The sequence below is a fragment of the Sminthopsis crassicaudata genome, chromosome 2 (genome assembly GCF_048593235.1).
Source record: "Sminthopsis crassicaudata isolate SCR6 chromosome 2, ASM4859323v1, whole genome shotgun sequence".
In the NCBI taxonomy this organism is placed as follows: domain Eukaryota; kingdom Metazoa; phylum Chordata; class Mammalia; order Dasyuromorphia; family Dasyuridae; genus Sminthopsis; species Sminthopsis crassicaudata.
The window spans coordinates 79,981,583-80,004,514 of record NC_133618.1 but is presented as its reverse complement, the minus strand read 5'-3'; the positions used below and the strand labels follow the sequence as shown (position 1 = coordinate 80,004,514).

The 22,932-nt window shown below is 32.6% G+C and overlaps 1 protein-coding gene across 4 annotated transcripts in view; it reads left to right on the top strand.

The window, feature by feature from the left end:
• The window catches only part of MAP4K3 (mitogen-activated protein kinase kinase kinase kinase 3), a 166,483-nt gene that overhangs the window by 83,119 nt on the left and 60,432 nt on the right, over positions 1-22,932 (top strand). For all 4 annotated transcript variants that reach the window (XM_074286652.1, XM_074286649.1, XM_074286651.1 and 1 more), the window contains 10 exons: positions 3,243-3,307; positions 4,694-4,749; positions 5,306-5,353; positions 6,783-6,825; positions 8,772-8,844; positions 12,151-12,282; positions 12,519-12,581; positions 12,662-12,743; positions 12,838-12,948; positions 17,676-17,754. In XM_074286652.1, coding sequence (XP_074142753.1) covers positions 3,243-3,307; positions 4,694-4,749; positions 5,306-5,353; positions 6,783-6,825; positions 8,772-8,844; positions 12,151-12,282; positions 12,519-12,581; positions 12,662-12,743; positions 12,838-12,948; positions 17,676-17,754 — 752 coding nt within the window. The remainder of the gene's footprint in view (positions 1-3,242; positions 3,308-4,693; positions 4,750-5,305; positions 5,354-6,782; positions 6,826-8,771; positions 8,845-12,150; positions 12,283-12,518; positions 12,582-12,661; positions 12,744-12,837; positions 12,949-17,675; positions 17,755-22,932) is intronic.

The following is a 22,932-nucleotide window of genomic DNA, read 5'->3' as shown; positions in this document are numbered from 1 at the left end:
TAAAAATTCATATTTATTGAAGACTATAAGAGATCATGTTTCACAAGTATTATGGCTGGGGGAATAATTATTTAAAAAGAGAATGCTGATAATCATAAGTAAAATGGACAAGGTCATTTATTTATCAAATTGGCAAAGAAATTGCAAATATTAAAAGAAGTATAAGAGCACAGGTCATTAATGCATTGTTAATAGAAATGATTTTTAATTAATATTTGAAAGTCACTAAAAAGCATATTCTTCTTGACTTTCATCTATGCCTGCTATTGGGTATCAAAGAAATCAAAGATTTCTAGAGGGAAAAGATGTATTTGTATAAAAATATTTATAGCAGCTATTTTTGGGTAGCAAAGAATAGGAAACAAAGTATGTAACCACTAGTTGAGAAATATCTAAGGAAATTATGTTACATGAATGTAATGTAATGTTTGTGCTCTCTGAAAAGTAAAGGGGATGTGGAAAAATTGGGACATCAGTTTATTGTTGATGGAGTTGTGAACTTATCCATTCATTTTGGAGAGCAATTTTAAATTATGCCCATAACTAAACTGCCTAAACACTTTGACCCAGCAATACCACATGTAGTTTTTTTTTTTTTTTTTTTTTTTTTTTTTTTTTTTTTTGCAAAGATGATTGGGGAAAAAAAAAAAAAGAAAAGAACATGTATTTTATAAAATATTTACAGTAGTAGTGGCAAAGAGTTGGAAATGCCCATTGCAGGGATACCCATCAATTGAGGGATGACCAAAGAAGTTGTGATAGATGATTGTGAATAATACTGCTTTGCAGTAAGAAATAATGAGCTCGGTGATCTCAGAAAAACAGAGACTTATTAGTAGAGCCAAGAGAAAGTTATATATTGTAGCAGCAATGCTGTGTTTTTTTTTTGTTTGTTTGTTTTGTTTTCCTGAGGCTGGGGTTCAGTGACTTGCCCAGGGTCACACAGCTAGGAAGTGTTAAGTGTCTGAGACCACATTTGAACTCGGGTCCTCCTGAATTCAGGGCTGGTGCTCTATCCACTGTGCCGCCTAGTTGCCCCCGAAGCAATACTGTTTTAAAAACAACTTTGAGCAAATAAGTCATTTTGACATACTCTTGTGTGTGTGTAATAGTAGCCATTTCTAGGGTGCAAGGAGGGAAGGAAAAAAAAAGAAATTTGCATGATAATTCTATTATATCTTTAAAAAGGAATAGCAAGTTCCAAATAATCCATTTGTAGTTTCATGGACAGTCATCTTTTTTTTTTTTTTAATTATACTCTAGGGGGCAGCTAGGTGGCGCAGTGGATAGAGCACCAGCCTTGAATTCAGGAGGACCCCGAGTTCAAATCTAGTCTCAGACACTTAACACTTCCTAGCTGTGTGACCCTGGGCAAGTCACTTAACCTCAGCCTCAAAATAAATAAATAAATAAATAAATAATGCTCTATAATGGAAATCTATTTTATTCCACACACTGAAAATAAAGTAATTATTATTTTAAAAAGAAGTAAATATGAAAAATTCAGAGAGAGTTGGGGAGGATTTTTGGGAATTGATACAGAACAAAATTACCAGAAGAACAATTTTCATGGTGATTACAGTAATGTAGAGGAAAACAACATTGTTAGACTTCAAAGGTTCTGCTGATAATGAAATTTACATTCTGCTTCTGCAGGGGTGATGAACAAGAGATATGGAAAGAGACATATTTTTAGACATGGGCAATGTAATAACTTATTTTATTTCACTCTTGATTTTTACATACATTTTTTATGTATATATGGGGGATGACACATTTTTAAAAAGCAGATCAATAAAACAAAAACCAGGAATTTTAGGAAATGTAGAAATAAATTGAATGTAACAGAAATATATCCTTTTTATTGCCATCACTTTTTTTGTTCTTTGTTTTGAATTTTACGTTTTGTTTGTTATGCATATTTATTCATGTTAAAAATGAGGGAAAGTTAATTTATATTAACCTAGAAATGATGGCTGCAAAGTAAAGTTAACACATTATGTTTGAAGCAAATTCTAGATTAGAAATCAACAACCTACTATTAATTTCCCTGGCCACTGGTTTTCTGAAATGCAAGCTTAGGGATTCTAGCATCCATACTTTATGGGACCTTCTGGCTCTTTTTGATAACCTTACTCATAAAAGGATATGTTCTACATATATGTACACAAAAGTCTTGAGTAAGTCTTTGCTAGCAAATTTCCTATTATACTCTTGCCCTGATTTTGGGTAAGAATGGAACTGAGTATAGAAATTTTGCTTAGAAATGACCACATAAATAGTAAACATTTTAAACACTGTTTGTGAAAAAGGTATTTTGAGTGTCACAGGATTATTATTATTCCAATTTAGATCTACCAGATGAAGTAATTTTTTTTTTTTTTTCTGACTTACTACTTGATGGGTTTTCTCCCATAGATGACAGGCTTTTTCATCCCTATTATTTACATCTTCCTTAAAATGATGACCATTCTGTTATTTAAGAAATTGGTAATATTGTTGATTAGGATGCTCCTTCCATGGATGAAGATTACAAGATTACCTTCTAAAATTCTAGGGGGCCCAGACTACAACCTTATGATGATGCTTTTGCAAAGTTAGTCATTTTCTTTAGAATCTGGAAATACTTGACATGCTTTGAAGATTATTGTCTACTGTCAGACAAATGAGTGAGTGGGGTACTTACATGTAAAACTTTATGTAATGAAAGGGGAACCTCCATTTTCTTAGAGAAGTTAATGACAGCTTTTTAAAATTACTCCAAATGTTTCTTCCTAAAATAACATTAAGTCAAAGATAGCACAGTAGGGTGATGGCAAAAGGCAAGAAAATATGTTGGTTTGGCTTTTTACATCTAAAAAGTTAAGGCTTTTATTTTTATTTTTAAAATTGATTTATTTAGGTAGCATAGTGGATAGAGCACCAGCCCTGAAGTCAGGAGGACCTGAGTTCAAATGTGACCTCAGACACTTAACATTTCCTAGCTGTGTGATCCCGGGCAAGTTACTTAACCTCACTTGCCTCAGGGGGAAATTTTTTTTTTTTTTTTATCCATAGTAAAGTTATTTTCTTGTTTTGAATTATACATACATCATTACAAGTAAGTCATTACATTCTAGACATTAAATGACAGTTTTAATATAGATTGCATTTTATTGTAAAATAATTAAGATATCTTTTACCTTACCATAGATAAATATAGCCATAAGAAAATTAATTAATGCATGCTTTTTCACTAACAGGCGAGATAAACTATGGATTTGCATGGAGTTTTGTGGAGGTGGTTCTTTGCAGGACATATATCATGGTAAGTAGAATTCATATATATATTTTTAAAGGTGAATAGACTTTTATTTATAATGTCATTGCAATGAAAGTAATTTGGAAAGAAAAAGTTGCTTTATGTTACTTCCATAGGTTACTATTTAAATGTTTGTGAACTATTCATAGATTAATAATATAAACCTTTATATTAGGGCACAACAAATCCCCAGTGCCAGGTTGTCATGTTTCATAGTACTTTAGAAAAAACATAAGATTAAAAATTTATTCTCTTTCTCCTGTGCAAGTAAGTACTACCTAGCTTCAAAGGGATGACATCTGTTTGACAGTGAGAAATAGAAAGTTTGGGGGATTGTCTCTGCCTCTGATTTTGTCGAAGACATGTTAAATATAACTCCTTTTTGCCACCTTAACAGACAATAGAGTATAATAGAAAGATGGTATAGTATAATAGGGCACTGGCTCTCAGAAAACCCAAGTTTCTTTCTTAGCCTCACCATTTAGTAGGTAAAACAATTTCACCTGCCTATGCCTCATTGTTCACATTAATGCTCACAGTACTTCCTATCAATAAACAAGTTGGGTGAAGTATGGTATATGTGAAAATTGCTGACTTAGAGATTATATGAGAGGAGCAATATAAAATGAAGGTGAGAGAAAGATAGGGATACTATATAATTGAGGGCCTGAAAAATAAGTTCAGATTTGTTAAAAATCTGTATTATTACTTTCAATAAAATGTGTGCTTCAGTTAATCTCTTTGCTTAAGCTCCAGTCTTTTTAAAAGTGAATATTGTAATATTTACCTGAGTATATCAGAATATTTAATTAGTTTTGTTGCTGATCCAGAATGCCAACAAATATTGAGGATTATTAATTCATTATGAGCTAGTGTTATACCAACAAAAGCTGTCACATCAAAAATGCTGAGTTTTTCCCTCTATTATCTCACTTAAAAAGTCCATTTTTTAAGCTTGAAATATGGGTGGTTCTAAATTCGCAGAAATTAGTTTAGTTTGTTTTTAAACCTATAAATCTTTTCCTATCCTAAATGGATTAAATGGAGTAGATAGTTTTCTTTCACTGGGCTGAAATGCTGCAAATAACCTTATTTAAAATTTTGTAACATATGACAATTGAAGTAGATGTTGGCTGGTTATTTATAGACCAGCTCTCATTTGCTCCAAATAATAAATTGATTAAAAACTCCTCCAATTCCCCTCTCAATATATAATCCTCTCTATTCCATATTTAATGAAACCAACTAGAAAATTGAAGGGAAAAAAAGAAAACCATATCAGCAAACTATAAAATTGGGAATCTTGAAAAGGTAGCTGGCTGTCAAGTGTGATTTGATTGTTTATTGATTTAAACTTGTAAGATTTTGACACTTTTTTCTCCCCCATTTCAGTGACTGGACCTCTATCAGAACAGCAGATTGCCTATGTTAGCAGAGAAACACTACAGGTAGTTGAAATATTGATTTTAAAGAATTCCGTATTTTTTCACAAAAAGGAGTAGCATCTGATTTATATTGTTGGAGTTTGCTAAATTAGTAAAATACCAGTTAAATATACTTTGGTTTTCCATAGTACAATTAAATGTATCCTTTGTGAGGGAACATCTTTTTTTCCAATAAAAATATAACAATTCAAATGTAACTAGAACCACACTGTTTAGGTTCCTATTTTTGTCATTATACATATTATGTTTAACCTAACCTTCTTTTGCATTCAAATAGAAAACTTGCCAATTATCATAGTGGGAAATAATATATCAATACTATTTATTTCTTAACTATTTTGAGAAATTGCTTTCTTGGTTATTGTATTTTTCTCTGCTAGGTGAATTTATTAGGATTCTGAATTTATCATTTCTTTGATTCTGCCTTTAAAATAAATTCAGAGGATCATCTTGTAGATTTTACCTAATCTTGTAACATTATAAGTAATGTATAGTACTTTTAAATCTGAGTATCAGATTTGCTTTCTGATATAAATTTCTTTTTTCTTTGAACCTTCAGGGATTGTATTACCTACACAGTAAAGGAAAAATGCATCGAGATATAAAGGTGTGTATGTTTCTTTAGAATTTTGTCTTAAGTCTTCTCTATTAAAAAAAAAAAAAAGAAAGAAAAAAGAAAAAAGAAAGAAAAGTTTTTCTCTTGGTAAAACTTGTTATGCAGAGCTGTCTGGTATTTTCCTGTTTTGCCATTGAAAAAGAACTGTTACTGGTAAAAAAATTTATTTTGTATGAGTAATATCCATCACTTAACTAATTAATGATGTTGCTATGGTTGAGTTTATCTATACTTGTTTCTGGTGAATAGTCTCTGAGTTAGTTTTTCTTCGTTCATAGTCTAAGATTCTTATGTCCTTAAAATTAGGCCTTATGAAATTTTCATATCTTTACATTAAAGAAAACTTAATACATTAATGAAGTTCTAATGATAGAGCATCAAAATGAGTGATTTGAGGCTTTACCCAGATGACCATTTTCTAATGGCTTTCATTTGACTTAATGACAAATTGTCCTTTAGTTACTTTGCTTTTGTGGTCAGCAGTCTATGGTCTGGATCTTATTTTTTGACTTCTCAGATAATTTTTACTGTTATACTATCTCTCTCATCCTGATACATCTTTTCCCCTTATATTTGTGTGTTAGTTTTTTTTTTTTTTTCCTCTTACTATTTTCTTGGTTTCTTTTCCTTTTTTTTTTTTTCTTGCTTTTTTCTTTCCCCTAAATCTGACAGAATGCTTGGCACAAAGTAGGTGCCAAATAAGCTATTTTTACTTGAATGCAATTCTTAGGTCTGCATTAATACCAATGGGCCCTCACCTGGAAAGAATCCTGTTAGAGAGCCTTCTTTTTACCTCCAACTTTCTCTTCTTACTGCTAACAGGTTTTATATAAATCCTATAAAATAACTGCCTATAATTCTGTAGTACTCGTTTTTTAAAAAATAGTATATCTCATCTTCATGGAGGAACAAACAAGCAAAGGTAAATCATATCAACAGGGGAAGCAAAATGTCCTTGTTGGTACCCACTGCTTATGTGTCTTCTTGCTGAGGCTCCATCAAGTAAACACATTTTATTTGGGTTACTTTGCTAGGTAGGAAGGTGAGTTCACCACAGCAATGATTCAAGTAATCTTCTATTGGATATTAGTGGAAGACTTTCATTAATAGAAAAATGATAATATCCAAAATTAATAAAAGACTTGAATATTAACATATACTAATATCAGTTTTTTTAAAGTGCTGAAGAAAGTAGAATCTCTTGTAAAAAAAATGAGACCATATGAAAGGTAAAATTTGGCTATAAACTTACTACTGATTCATAATGAATTCTGCATAATTAAAAATTTGAGCACAGAGACTTTTTGAGACTTACATGTCAGCATTTTAAATATATTTTTAAAAATTTAACCATTAGTGCATTTGTTAATAAAGTGAGTACAAGTTGCATAATTTTAACTAACATTTTCTCACTTTGAAGGGAGCAAATATTCTATTAACAGATAATGGCCATGTGAAGTTAGGTAAGTAATTTGAAATTTTGTGCATTTGTAGATTCTATATCAGAATGTAATGGGTTTTTTGTAAGATTAGACTTTTTTTTTTTTTACACATAAAACAATATTTAATATTAGTAAAATCCCATTTTACCTAATTAGACTGAAGAGTTCTTCATAGTGATGCTATTTTATGTCTTATAATATTAATGTTTTAATTTAATTATGATTTCAATTATTTTCTACTGTGGAAACGCTTTAATTTCATAGAGAAAGAAGATAGTGAGGAAAGAAGACATGAAGAGAGTTTTAAATAACTCATTTTACTATGAAAAGATGTTAAATTTCTACTTAAGCTTAGAAATTTGAGAAAGTAGAAATAAAGATACGTCATTAATATTATAGTGAAAAAATACTAAGATGTCTGGATTCTTTGAATACCAAAGCAAATCAGCAATAAGTTCTCCTTATTTCTCCATCTTTAAATGTGTGTGATATCACCTTATCTACCTTTCCAGGTTGTTGTAAGGATCCATGTAGACATTATATGTGAAGTGCTAATATTGAGCATCTCTAAAGGCATGCTAGTCACTCAGTAGATATTTAGGATTTATTTCATAGAGTTAGGGCTAAAAAGAACCCTAGCAATCATCAAGTCCAGCTCTTCATTTTACAGATTAAGAAACTGAGGCACTAAGAGGAAGGATTTTTTAGGGCCCGTGTCTGCCAGGTTTTCCTGATTCACTATACCATGTTGTTGGATTATTATAAATATGATATTAACCTTGTTTTCTTCCTCAATTCAATTGCACTTCATAATCTGCTTATTTACTTCTGAGATCTGTGATGACTTGTTCCTTACTTTGAGGATATTGTTTTTAGCAATATTTTGAGAGGAGTACTCCACTTTATACCCAACCTCTATCTCCCAAAACAAACAACAGTAGATATTCCTTATGTTGAATGTTTCAACCTATTAATTGTGTTGACTTAGTTTAAAAGTGCTTATAAGATGGTGATTTCATGAATTTCATTTTATAAGTTATATAAGGGAATTAACAATCTGAATTGCATCATTTACAAATGGAATCTGAAATGGAATTATCAATATAATAACAATGTGATTTTAAATAATACTAATAATAAGCCAGATATCGTTATTTCAGATAAGATGGATATATATTTACAAGTAAAGTTAGAATAAAGAAAAAAATCAGACAGTATTCAACCAATTCATGTTACTTGTTCTATAAAGTTAGTTGTGATTAATTAGTAATGTACATATTTTATTATCATTAAAATTTTTATGAATAGATGCATCTGGTGGATCATGGCAACATGTTATATGTAATTTTGTTTTTCTTATTATGGAAATAAGCAACATACATCCTAGAACTCAAAATTATGGTTTGAAAAATAAAATCTTACATACCTAATAATAGTACTGGGTTATATTGTGAGATTTTCTACTCTCCTTGGGCAGCTTACTTGTGTTTTTTATTGTTATTTATTTATTATTATTGTGTCCCTGGTGACTTACTTGGTTCTGCCTAAAGCTAGGGAGAACTTGGGGGAAAGGATCTAGTATATAACTTTAAGGTTATGTTTCCAGGATTCTTGGATCCTTTTATTTAGAAAATTTTAATTTCTACTAAAAATGCTATAAAAGAATTTTTTTCCCAGTAACAATCTAATGGAATAATACATTATATGATAACTTCCCAACTTGTTTTTACTTATGTATGTGGAATTCCCTTCAATATCATAATGAAGTCAATCTCCATAGAAATTTAGTTCATGTGAGATTAAATGACAAATTCTCTATCATATGTAGTATAAGTTTAGCCTACCAGATTCAAAATTGTTCTTTTTTATTTGCATTTATATTTATATTTTGCATTTTAAAAATTTAAATTTTCCATGGAAAACCAATTCCATTTTATTAACAATTTTTCTCCCCCTTTTAAAAATAGCTGATTTTGGAGTCTCTGCACAGATAACAGCTACAATTGCCAAACGGAAATCTTTCATTGGCACACCATATTGGTAATTTTGTTTTAATTGAATTTTGATATTAGAATTATATTTGAGGTTGATTTACAATACATTGTCTTGCTGGATCAGAAAAAGTGAACATATGACTTTTTTTTATTCTCTAAGCATGTGATGCAAAAATACTCCCCACAATTGACAAATAATAGGCATTGAAGTTTTATTAATTCATAAAAAGGAACTCTAGAAAAATGTTTCTGTTACTAGAAATATTCTGTCAGAATTTGATCATTTCTCATCTGGTACTTCCTTTACAATCCCATGCTATTCCTAATCAACTCTGGGCCCTCATCACATCATATCTATGTCTCTAATCTGCTCTTTCACCCTCTATCGAATTATAATTTTTCTTCTGAGTACATTTTATTTTCTATTGAAATCTAACTTCCAAATCATTAAATTGAAAATTTTGGTCCTCCTTAGTATTTTCAGCCTTATCCTCCAGTATTCTAATCTGAGAACTATCCTCTTCAACTAAACTAGCATGTTCATTATTTCCAGAATGCATTTTTCCCCCGGGACTTCCCTAAAGAACCCTCTCCTTTACCATGCCTCATTGCCCTGCCATAGATATTCTACTTAAGCTTTGTACTTTTTATGAGACCATCCCCAACCCCCATCTCTGGCAGAAACCACTCCCAGAGTTGCTATTCCCTCCTGCCATTTTCTCTTCTCTAAGCTCTTGTAGGTCTTGGTGTCTATACACCTCATGTAGGCCAAGTGAGAGAAGAGAAGAACATTGGAGTTGGGATCAGGAACGACCCAAGGTCAAGTGTCCACTTAGATACTAATTGTATACAATTGACTTTTATCTATTTAAGCTCCTTTTGTCATCTGTAAAAATGAAGGTGATAATTGTAATGTTGATTTCACTGGATTCTTGTAAAGGTCTAAGGAGATATTGTTTGAAAAGGTCCAACAGGTAGTGCCATCATAAATTAGGCATTCATTACATTATCATTATTGGGGAATGGGTGATAACTCTTTATATACTGTCTCTCCAATTAAATTATAAATTGAAAGCTTTCCCATTCTTGTGTCCATGTCCCAAGGATAGTATCCTGCAAAAGTCTAGCAGCATAATAAATGCTGTTTGTAGATAATGTTGGTCTCTTTGTTGATTTAACTATGTTAACATTATCAACATTTGTTGATAATGTTAGACTGCTTGTCAAAGGTTCCCCTGACTTCAGGAATGAAGTAATTGCACTTGTTCTTAAATTTAATTAATCATAGGATTTAGAATTGTAAGGGAGTTGAGAATATTGTTCAAACTCCATTATTCTTATCTGAACTTATTAAATTATAATAAGGTAGTTTGTTCTTTTTAATTTGCCTTCTTAAAACCTTTTTCTCTTGACAAAGGAGATTTTCCCCCCCACTCTTCAGGAATGCTTTTTAACTTTTACAGTAATTCATCTAGGCCAAATTAAAATTACAGAATTAAATTTTGGTATATTTTAAGTAAGGGCCACTAGGTGGTACAGTAGATAGATGGGAATCAGGAAGACTCATTTTTGTGAGTTCAAATCCTGCCTCAGACACTTTCACCTGTAAAATGAATTAGAAAAAGAATGTGGCAAACGACTCTAGTATCTTTAATAAGAAAATCCTAATCACAACTGAACAGGGTTGCCACAATTGAACAAACAAGTACATAGTTTTAAGTCATATACATACAGTCATAAATTTACATCAGTTAACTGGATTAACTTCAGGTAAAAGCATAAATTGTTAGAAGTTTGTTTTTGTTAATCTTACAGACTTTTACTTTTAGTTCCCTTCTTCTCCATGCCAGGGATTATTGTTTTCCCTTCTTTTCTCTCCTCTTAGCTACATTATGTTTTAGAAACGAATTCCTTATGAAGTTGTTAATTTGTTTTGACGTTAAAATGTTTTCCCTCCCAGGATAGAATATTTGTCTTTAGATTCTTTTGTTCTTCAATCCATCAATCAACAACCATTTGTTTAGTGCCTATTTGGTACTTTTTTTCATTTTATTTATTTTTATTATGCATGTTGCTTTATAAATCATATTGGAACAGAAAAAAAATAAAAGGGAAAAAACTGTGGGAGAGATTTTAAAAAAAAAGAACTAAACATAGCATGTATCTTTTTGGTATTTTAAAAGATCTTTTGTAAATAATAGAATCACATGCTTAATTAGTAGGGTTTTGGGGATATTTTTATTCCCTCCAAAGTGGAAAAGAGTGAATTTCTGATGGTGGACTTTCTGTCACCATACAAATAGTATGATTGATTTGATACAGCATCATACAAGTAGGAAAAATCTCTTTAGGGAAGCATGATTTCTAAAGATCCTTAAAATTAAATTATTTAGATTATAAGACCACCCACCCTATTTAAAATGCCACTTTGAAGTTGGAAAGTTGTAAGAATAGAAATTTCATTTTTTGTTATAAAATTGGTGACTGAGCAACTTTTTGTCTGTAAAGAAGTACCTAAATTTGTTTGTGATCAGATAAATTTTTTAATTCAATTTTTCATTTCTGGTTGCCAGTTCTATCCTCTAACCTGCCATTAAGAAGGGGAAAAAAATACCATTAATATAAATGGATGAAAACATATATGAGTGTGTGTATAGTTATGAAAAACAAATAGAGGTATAGTTAAAACAAAATTGTATCAAACTTGAAAGGAACGAACTTACTCTAATTTAAATAAATCATATTATGGGGCAGCTAGGTGATACAATGGATAGAGCACCAGCTCTGAAGTCAAGAGGATCTGAGTTCAAATGTGGCCTCAGATACTTAACACTTCCTAGCTGTGTAATCCTGGTAAATCACTTAACCCCAATTGCCTCAGCAAAAAAAAGAAAGAAAAAATAAACCATATTAAAACTTAACAACAATTAAACTATAAATTATGTATATATATATGTGTATATATGTATGCTATATTATATATGTGTGTATATATATATGTATATATATAATTATAAACTATAATTAAACTATATGCAGGTGATTTATCTAAATCATTGTCTTCAGCTGTGCCTGGTTAATAATTCCAGTGGTTAATAATGGAAACATTTAATCATTCAACTGTGGGTTGTCTTGATGCCAAACAGAATAAGTAAATTTTTCTTTAAGGTGATCTAATAAATTATAATTTGGGCATCAGGTAAATTCAGATTGAATATAGAAATTAGATCTGTAAAACAAAGTATATCAAATTTAAAGAGAAAAAAATTCAAAAAGATATTAAGTGATTTTTTTTTTTTTTAATCTGGGGAAGAAAATATGATGTAAACATTTATTGTTATTTATTCCACAGGATGGCTCCTGAAGTAGCTGCAGTGGAAAGAAAAGGTGGATACAATCAGCTATGTGACCTGTGGGCAGTGGGAATAACTGCAATAGAGCTTGCAGAACTCCAGCCTCCCATGTTTGATTTGCATCCAATGAGGTTAATCATCTTCTTCCCTCTCTTTTTCCCTCCCTCTCTCCTTTCCTTCCTTCCTTTTAAATGAGAATTGCAAAAGTATTTATAATTCACAGATTATTTCTGTAACCTTGGTTTTCCCAAATTGTAAATAATTAAAACTGCAATTTTCATAGCCAATTCATATAACAATATGAAATATATTAAAAATAATTTAAATTATTGGCTAATAATTTATTAGTGATTTTTTTTTTTTAAAGAGCATTGTTCTTAATGACAAAAAGCAACTTTCAGCCACCGAAGCTAAAGGACAAAATGAAATGGTAAGCATTTTCTTGATAGTCAACTAAATGTTTAAGCAACTTTTAACTATAAATGCTCATAATGTTGTTTAATTTATTAGGTCAAATAGTTTTCATCATTTTGTGAAAATGGCACTTACCAAAAATCCAAAAAAAAGGCCAACAGCTGAAAAGTTGCTGCAGGTATCTTCTTTTCTGAATATTTATATCTTTAGGTAAAAACATCATCCATTTACCTTTTTAATATATTTTTATCCTATTTCTTTTTATTCTATAGCACCCCTTTGTAACACAACCTTTAACCCGATCATTGGCTATTGAACTTTTGGACAAAGTTAATAATCCAGATCATACCACTTACCATGACTTTGATGATGATGATCCTGAGGTAAGATTGTTTTACTCCCCACTCAGTATTCATTCAGTCTTTCCACCCAACCCCTCTCATAAAAGAAGTATTTTTTCCTTCATTAAAAATTACTTATATTTAAAACAATTTTTTTGCATGTATAGTTCATTTGTAAGTAATAATTTATATGCTTATTCAAAATTAGGCTGAGGTAATCAATAAATAAAACAGTGAATAAAAAGATTATCAGGGGGCAGCTAGATGGCACAGTGGATAGAACACCAGCCTTGAATTCAGGAGGACCCAAGTTCAAATCTGGTCTCAGACACTTAACATTGCCTAGCTGTGTGACCTTGGGCAAGTCCCTTAACCCCAGCCTCAGGGGGGGAAAAATAAATAAAAAGATTATCAGTTTTAGGATTTAGTCTAAATAAATTACTCTTAGAGAATACTAGATAACCCATTAATATTGCTTCTCTAAGGGGAAGCTTACTGAGAGTCACTGAAGCAAATATTTAAAAAAAAAAAAAAAAAAAGTACTGTTTTTAGACTCAGATTCCCTGATTGAAATCCTGCCCTTGCTACCTATTACTTTCTTTGGACAAGTCTCCTAATTGTATTGAACCTCAGTTACCTTAGCTATAAATAAGACAGACTTGTATACCACTACCATTCCCTTGGAAGTCCATGATGATTCAGTAAAATCATTATTTTTTTTTGCTAAAGCAATGATGATTTACATGAAGAAACCAAATTAGAAATCCTTTTTTTTTTTTTTTTTTTTTAAGAGCCAAATCACATGTGTTCCTGTCAGACTTGGAAATAGACTTTACACTTTTCTTTTGCAAAAAAAATCTCATTCTCCCATTTCTAGTTTACTTCTTAAAGTACTTGGGAAGCTTCATTCTTTGGGGTAGGAGGAGCAGTAACTAAAATTCATTGCTCAAGATGGAAGAACACAAGATCCTCACTGGGCTTATATAGAATGTGGAATGTCCATGTATTAGAGAAGTTCAGAGCTTAGAGAAAACTTCACAGCCAACACTCCTAGTAACAATGATACTGAAAATAACAATGATACTGAAAATAATTGCCTATTTTCTATCATGACCCAGGTCAGAGTAATTGTCAGCTATAGCAGTTGATGCAATTGATAGAAACCATAAGACAGGTATCTGTTTTAAGCAACAATAAACTAAAGGAAGCCAGTAGCTTCATAGACCATGCTAGAGGACATTCAGTTTTTTTGATAGTGACAATACTTGCTATAGTACCCTCCCCAGTTCTCCAGAATGTTTCCTATGTGCAGATGAACTATATTATTCCTTGTTTGGACAATGACATCTAGTGGGGAAAAAACTTTCTTTGGTCAAAAGACTTGGGATCCAGTCCTGACTTGAATGCTCACCACCAATGTGACTTCGGGCAAGTCAGTGAGCCTCTCTGGGCCTCAGTATTCAGACAGATAAAAGGAGGTATCTGGACCAGGTGTCCTTTCAAAATCTCTTCAAATTTGAGACAGCCTCTAATTTGGGGTTTGCTTGAGATGATCATAGTGAGAGAAAAACTCTGTTTTTGAGACTTTTCCATAGTAATCTGTTAAATTATTTTTCAGTGGAACTTTCATTTTTACTACTTAAAATTAATTATTTTAAGATCTGTTTTTTTTTTTTTTTAACAAAGGAGAAAAGTAAATTGAATTTGGCAAATTTCTATTAACGAAGAAATATATTTAAACTTCCTTAGTTAGGATAGAAATTATTTTATCCTCTTATCAGTCTAGAACTTTACAATTCTAGATTGTATAATAACCACAAGTAATGTTTGTAAGAACTGAAATTTGCCTAAAGAAAAATAGCTTTCTCAATCAAAGCTTGAGCAGCTAGATAGTACAGTGGATAGAGTGCTAGGTCTCATTCAAACTTTATATTCTTAAGTATTTCTATTTAGAATTATATTCTGTCTTCTGTAAGATTTTACAAGCAAATTTCTGACCGAGGGGCCCTCTTGTTCTCCTTGTTTTGACAGTGGATTTGCAGTGGATGAATTTGGCTATACAATTATTAGAATCTATGTCAATGCAGTCCATACCTCACCTCCTTCCAAACTTAACTACTTGGGTTAAGAGCATTGCAGTCATCCATATTCACAATCTTAGTTTTTTATTCAACTTCACGTTTACTTTCACTTAACAAATTCAATCATTTGCTGTATCTTGTCATTTTCACTATGGGGGAGCTAATTAAGCTAATTATACCAGTGAGCTACTTACATACAGGTCTTTAAATAGCTAGGTGGCCTAAAGTCAGAAATACCCGAGATTCAGATTTGGCCACGAATTTAGGGTTGGGTGTATAATAGACAAGTCATTTAACCTTTGTCTCAATTTCCTCAAGTATAAGATGCAGATACAGTTCTCAGAATTGTCATGGGGATCAAATGACATATTTGTAAAATTTTAATTAGCACAGTGCCTAGCACTCAGTATGTTTGATATAAATACTTATTCTTCTTCCTTTATTCCCCTCCTTAACCATTCTGTTGAGCATGGAAGATATAAAACATAACCTGCCCTTAACAAGCTAATGATCTAAGGGGGAAGAAAACAACCATACACGTTTGTACAAACAAGTTATGTACAGGATAGAGAAAGGAAATTATAACTGGTAGTAGGGATTTCAGTAAGTGCAAATGAAGACAAGAGCACCCTAAGCATTAGAAATAGCCAGAAAAAAGTGGGATGCCTTAGTTATTAAAGACCAATAACAAAAAAACTTAAAAAGAATTTACAGGTATTGGAGGTAGGAAAGGAATTAAATTACTAAAGACTTGGAACACCAAATAAGATTTTGTAATTGATTTTGGAGGTTCTGGGGAACCCCCGGGATTTATGGATTGAAGAGAGGGTGACATGGTCACACCTTCACTTTGGAAATATCACTTTGGTAGCTGAGTGGGGAATGGATTATTTTGGGAGGGAGTTGAGGCCGGCAGATCCACCAGCAAGCTATTATTGCAAGAGTCCAAGCATGAAGTGATGAGAGCCTACACTTAAAGAGTAGCCAGTATCGATAGAAAGAAGATAGCATATTTGGGAGAAATTAATAGGCAACATAATATGGGAAAGGAAGTTTAGTCAAGGATAACATTGCAAAAAGTTGCAAGCCTGAGGTCTTGGAGGAGGATGATGTGTGCCTCTCTACAATAACAAAGGTAGGAGGAAAGAACTGTTTGGGTTGGGAAAGGTAATGAGTTCAGTTTTGGATATGTTGAACTTAAAATATCTACATTACATTTAATTTGAGATGTATAAAAGAGGATTAGAAGTACAAGACTGGCAGTTAGCAGAGAAATTGGGACAGAATAGGTAGATTTAAGAAGCATCAGCATAGAAATGGTAATTAAATACATAGGAACTAATGTCTTTAGAAAATGAAATTGTATAGAATAAGAGAAAAGGACCCTGAAAAGACACTTATAGAATACATATGATTAATATGACAATTGAAGATCCATCAAAGAGGATTAAGAAAGAGTAGATTTGATAAATAGAAGAACCAGGAGAAAGTGGTGTCTTGAAACCAAGAGAGTATGGATAAGATCAACAGCTACAGAGAGGTCAAAAAAAATGAAGATTGAGAAAAGGTCATTGGATTTGGGAATCAGATCATTGCTAACTTTGGAAAGAGCAATTTTTGTAGAATGGTAAAGCCATATGCTAGATTGTAGGGAGAGTAAGAAGAAAGGAAGTGTTCAGAACCTATTTTAGACTACTTTTTCAAAAAGTTTGGCCACAAGAGGCAGAAGAGATATAAGATAATAGTTGCTTAAGAGGAAATGATCAAATGAAGGGGCGAGATGGTAGGGGTGGTGGTGATTTTTGGAGGATGGAGGAGACATGAACCATGTTTTTAGGTAGCAAGGAGAGTCAGTAGACAAAGAGTTGCACAGTGATGATAATGGAAAGAACAATCTGTTGCATTTGGATGATGATGTAAGGTATTTAAAATCTCAAATGTGTAGAGTGTGACAGACCATGTGTGAATGTTAATCATGGAGGGGGAAGTACTATTCCTTTTCTCAAAGGAGGCTGGAGATCTGGTAGGACAATAGTAGCAGGAGATAGAAACTCCAACCCCAGATAAGAAGTTCCATTTCACTAATTTTGTCTTGGAAACCGGGACATTAAGACTTCCAGTCTTAAAAGGTTACCTTGAAGATAAAATGAAATGATAAAAAGTTCTTTGTAAATTCTATTATATAAATGGTACAAATTATTATTATCCATTATATTACATTCCAATTGTACTTCTTGGTTATCTTCTTGAATTCAACACTAGAAGATCCTAAATTAATATCTAATTTTTCATCTTTCCTATAGGAAGTATTTAATCTCTTAAAGTTGTATGTATATAAAGTATGTGTGTGTGTATATATGCATATGTATAAATGGGCATATATGTGCAAAATATACTATGTTATTTATTTTAATATTAATTTTAAACAACTTGAAAAAACATCATTTTCTATTTAAAGCAACTGATGATTTAAGCCATCTAAATATTAAGAATTGTGATTTTTGTGTTTCCTACACATAAATTGATGGGTTATATATTTTAAACATTTACTAAAGTTTACATAACTGTCATCTGTATTTTCACTTCGAATGAAGAATTATTCCAAATTTAGGAAAATGTGTATAGATTAGTCTGTATTGCTTGTTATCAAAAGCTCTATTTTTGTTCATTTATTTTCTTCTTTCCTAGCCTCTGGTTGTTGTGCCTCACAGAATACATTCAACAAGTAGAAATGTGAGAGAAGAAAAGACACGCTCTGAGATAAACTGTAAGCATTTATAACACAATAGTATAACCACAGGAAAGAAAAATTCAAGTATTGAAATTTAGACTGATATTTGTTTTTATGTTTTTCTCTACTTGTTTTTTCTTCCCAGCTTATTTACTATGAATTTGGAAAGAAAAAATGCTATTTATATGAGTTTTTTTCTCCCACTGAGCATTTAACATTTTCAAAATACTGATATTTAAGTTCATTTAATTGATTTCAACAAATGTTAAGCAGTAATTATAAACAAGGCATCCAGGATACAAAAGATAAAAGTCATTGATAGTTATTAGGCTCAAGGAGTTTACATCCTAACTGATTTAAGTAAAAGTGTAAAAATAAAAATTTATTACTTTATTACAGCCTTCCTGAATGTTGTGTTTTGCTGTTTTGGGCTGAGAGACTGGGGGATAAAAAGCCTTTTTTACTAGAGTATGTGATAGCATCTACCACTATTATCAATCTATTATCACTGCTTGAAATCATTTCTTGACAATGATAGCTTTTAAAACAACAGCAAAGGAGTAGTAATTGTTGTTTCTATTGTACCTTTTATTTGTATAAAGTTCCCTTACTCTACTGCCTCTGTATCTAATCTATTTTCAAGACCTGTTTGTTTCCCTTTGTAATTTTCTCAAATAGATGTTCTTTTCTCCTCTGACACCATTGTCATCCTAGTGCAAGCCCCCATCACCTCAGGTCTGCACCGTTGCAATAGTTGGCTAGTGGATCTACCCTCAGGTCTCTCTGTACCAATATTTTCCCCTCTCAAAAGTGACTTTATAATGCTGGGGTCTCACCCTATCACCTCTCTCCTAGTAAAATGCAGTGACTCCCTGTCGCTTCCAGGAACAAAGATAAACTCCTGTTTGGTGTTCAAAGCCTTTCATCACCTGATTTCTCTTTCTCCATTTCCATACCTCTTAACTTTTATAGCCTCATGTACTCTCTGATTCAGTGACACTGGCTGCTGCTTCATCATTGCTTGTACAAGGCATTCTAACTTTTAATTTTAAAGGGCATTTTCATTGCGGTCTCCCAAGCTTGAATTCTCTCCTGCTTTATTTTTGCTTCCTGATTTCCCTGACTCCTTAAGTCCCAGATAAAATTTCACTTTCTACTTGAAGCCTTTCCTGATCCCTTTGAATACTAACAGCTTGTCTTTGTTGCTTATTCAACTTATTTATCCATCATAGAACTTGTTTGTATAGAGTTGCTTGCATATTGCTTCTGCCATTATCTCAGATGAAATATTTGTAAAGCGCTTAGCATAATACAAGCACTATTTCAGTAAAATGGATTTCATTGGTAATGCTATGGATTTGTTTTATGTATTTATAAACATTCTGCAAAAGGATCCCTCCTTTTCTCATGAAACTAACAAAGGAATTCATGAAACAAAAAAGGCTAAGAACCTTTGCCATTGATGATGAAATTCTCCAGATACTCTTGCTTGTTGATAACATTGTATTATTTCCAACCTTGAAAGGATACAGATATGCCTAAATGGGATACATTGTCATTCAAAAGAGTTTAATCTAACTGGTCACCCAGGAAAATCCAAAGAAATGAAAATTGCCTCTTGTCTAGACTATATTTGGACTTCATCTTCTCTCTACCTAACTTACTCTTCTATATCTGGTACTCAGCACAATGAGAGAAAGTCACACAATTATGATAACCTTATATACTATAAATTTATATTAATCTGATCTAAAATGCTTTCATTCTAGTCATGCCTTTTCTTCTCAAGCCTCCTAGACCTCACTGCCTATGTTACCAAGAAACTTACATGCAAGCCCTCATGAACTCCCCTATCATACTTTTAAGCTGCTCAGTGTTGTTCCCTTCTCTCCTCTTCTGTCCAGTCTTGGAGGAAGAAAAGGCCATACTCATCTGGACCTACCTCTCTTTGCCTTTGCTTCCTTCCCTTTCTCTCTCCCCAGCAAAGTTTGCCCCTTCGTCTCTTACATTTTTCTGTTTCCAGATCTTTCTCCCCATTTGAAAATCTTCAGTTCTCTTTTAAAGGAAAACTCCTGCAAAAAATTTTTTTTGCTCTTTGACTGTGATTTTCCTACTTTTTGCTACCTTGTAGTCTTTCAACCTTGTCATTTATCTGAAAATTATTCCCAATAAATCACTAAAATTATGACATCTTATTCCCTTTCTTGATATGTTTGGTATTGATGGTCACTTTTTACAGTACACTTGTTTCTCATGAATCTCCTCCCTATGCCACCATTTGTTCTCAATAAACTTTGCTGCATCACAATTTAGGTCATTTTCGTTTATCTGTGATGGTCCTATAAGGTATGTCCTTAGCCCTTTCTTTGTAGTAGTACTTTTGTTTATCTTATCAATTACCATAAATTCATTTATCTTTGAAGATAACTTCCAGATCTGTAGAAATAACGATTTCTCTATCTTATGTTACTATTCCCCCTTAACAATTGTGTATTGGATGACTCTTTAACTAGATATTCCTTTAGTTTTCTATGTATAGACATGTCTAAAAGCAAACTCCTGGTTATCTTGTCACCTAAAACCTAACCTTCCTCCAAATTTGCCTATTTCTGTTGGGGAGCAAAAGTCATTCCAGTCATCCATGTTTACCTAATAAGTAATTATTTAGCCCCTTCTAAGGTTCTGAAGAGACAGAGACTAATAACAAAATAGGCTTTTACAAGGAACTTTTACACACATACCCACATGCACATACCCTAAATAGAAAATGATGGAGAAAGGAGTGGAAAAGGCATTGACAATTGAAAGAATTATGGACAGCTTCATAGAGTAAGTGAAAACATGGAAAAGCACACCTGCTTATTTTTTGCAATTTTTCTTACCTCAGCCTCAAATTCAGTCATTTGCCAAGTCTTGCTAAAATCCAGGATGGCGAGATTACTCTTTCCCTTGTTACTGACATACTACATGAATCTTTTCTGTACTTTTGTTCTCCTCTTTCCAAGATAGATTTCTCCTACTCTCTTAAAGACTTTTTAATGTATCATTCAAAGCACTTCAGATCTCACATGCCCCTTTTTTAATTGAGACTTTTTGGATCTTTTCCTCTATTGACCTTTCTTCCTCCAGTTAACAATATTCTATCCTCTTTTCACCATAACAATTTGTCTTGTAGAGCAGCTAGGTGGCGCAGTGGATAGAGCACCAGCCCTGAATTCTGGAGGATCCAAGTTCAAATGTGGTCTCAGACACTTAACACTTCCTAGCTGTTTGACCCTGGGCAAGTCACTTAACACCAGCCTCAGGGGGAAAAAAAAAAGAAGGAGGGAACCTAACTTACCTGTCCACCATATTAAAAAATAATAATAATAATAATTTTGTCTTGTAACTCCCAATTACTGATCTTATGACGTGTAGTATAGTCAGTATATCTATATTTTTGTTTTATCATTCTTCTAAGTTTCTTAATGGCAGAGACTATAGTTGTTCATATAAATTTTCTGTATCCCCTACCACCCAGTGTGGTTCTCTCTTATATGTATGGCCCATCTTAATAAATGTTTTATAACATTTAAACATAGGCTTTATTCCTGTACTAGCTATGAACAATATTGGAAGATAAACAAGTAGTTTTTTCTTTCTTGTCTTTGTCTTTTCTCCCCAAAATGCCATCCCTCCCAGCTCATAAAAATGAAAGAAATAAAACTGTACAGCATCAGATCTGTTGGCTCTGATATCAGATCAAAAGGAGAAGCCCAGACAGGCCAAGTGGAAACTGTTTCTCAACAAATCCTGTTTTCTTCTATGTTCTTAGACATGAGTGTGATTGTTTTCTTGTTCTCATCACAAGTTCATTTAACTGTATATTTGCATTCCTGAAGAACTGCTTCAGTTTAATAACCCTTAATGTTTTTCCCTATCTTTGACTACAGATCTTATTTTCAAAGATCTGCCTCTACATATTATACATATTTTGCATTACATCTACATTACTACTTTTATCACTGTATATTAGCAACTGTTCTGCAAAAGTAAGTCTTAAATAGTTACCTCATTGATCATTGAGACAATATATTATCATTGGTGGGACTCAAACCCAAGTCTTCCTGACTTTGAAACAGGTTCTACAGTGCTACAGATGCCTTTCTGTAGAGTAGGATAGAAAAAAGGGGAGATGCCTCACCAAGGAGGAAAAATTTGAGGAGGAATTTTAATCAACCTAGTGAGGAGACTTTTATTAAAGCCTTGACATATATCAATCACTGTGCTGTGGACTGGAGTTAGAAAAAAGACTGTTCCTGCTTTTAAGGAGCTCACAGTTTAAAGGGAGTGGACCACAAGCAAACAGGTACAAATAATTTAAACAAGAAATAATTAAAAGAGGAAAGGCACTAGAAGCAAGAGGGGTTTGGAAAGGCTTCCTTATAGAAGATGGAATTTTAAGGAAACCAGTATGCAGAGATGAGTAAGGAAAACTTTCCAGGCCTGGGAGACAGCCAAAGGGCTCCAAAGTGAAGGGTCTTGAATGTCTTACTGGTGAAATGGCAGAGAGACCATTCATTGCCACTGGAGAGAAGAGGATTTATTGGAATAAGATATAAGTGAACTGGAAAAGAAGAAAGGAGATAGTTTATAAAAGGCTTTTGAATGTCATGCAGAGGATTTATCTTGCAAGTGATAGAAAACAGCAAACAGCCACTAAAGTTCATTGACAAGTTTGGGCCTGCACTTTAGGAAAATCACATGGGTGACTGAATGGAGGCTGAATTGGAGTGGATAAAGATTTGAGGCAGGAAGCCTACTAACAGGTTATTGCAGTAATCCAGGCATGAGATGACAAGAATTTGTTCCAGAGTGGTGACAGTGATTGAGGAGAGAAGGAAACATAGTTGAGAGATATGTTGCAAAGGTAAAATCAACAGATTGGATATGAAAGGTGAGAATTTCTGAGTAGTTGGGGAGAACATCTAAGTTTCAAGTTTGAGGCCCTAGGAAAATGGTATTACCCTTTATATAATAATAGAGAAGTAAGAGATGATGGGGAGGTACAGTTTTGGTCAAAGAGAATGAGTTTGGGTTTGAACATGTTCAGCTTAAGATGTCTAAAAGGCAGTTGGATATGGGAAGTCGGCAAAGAACTTAGGGAAAGATAGATAGATTTGAGATTCATCAGCAAAGAAATGTACCTAAATCTGTGAAAAGTGATGAAATTCC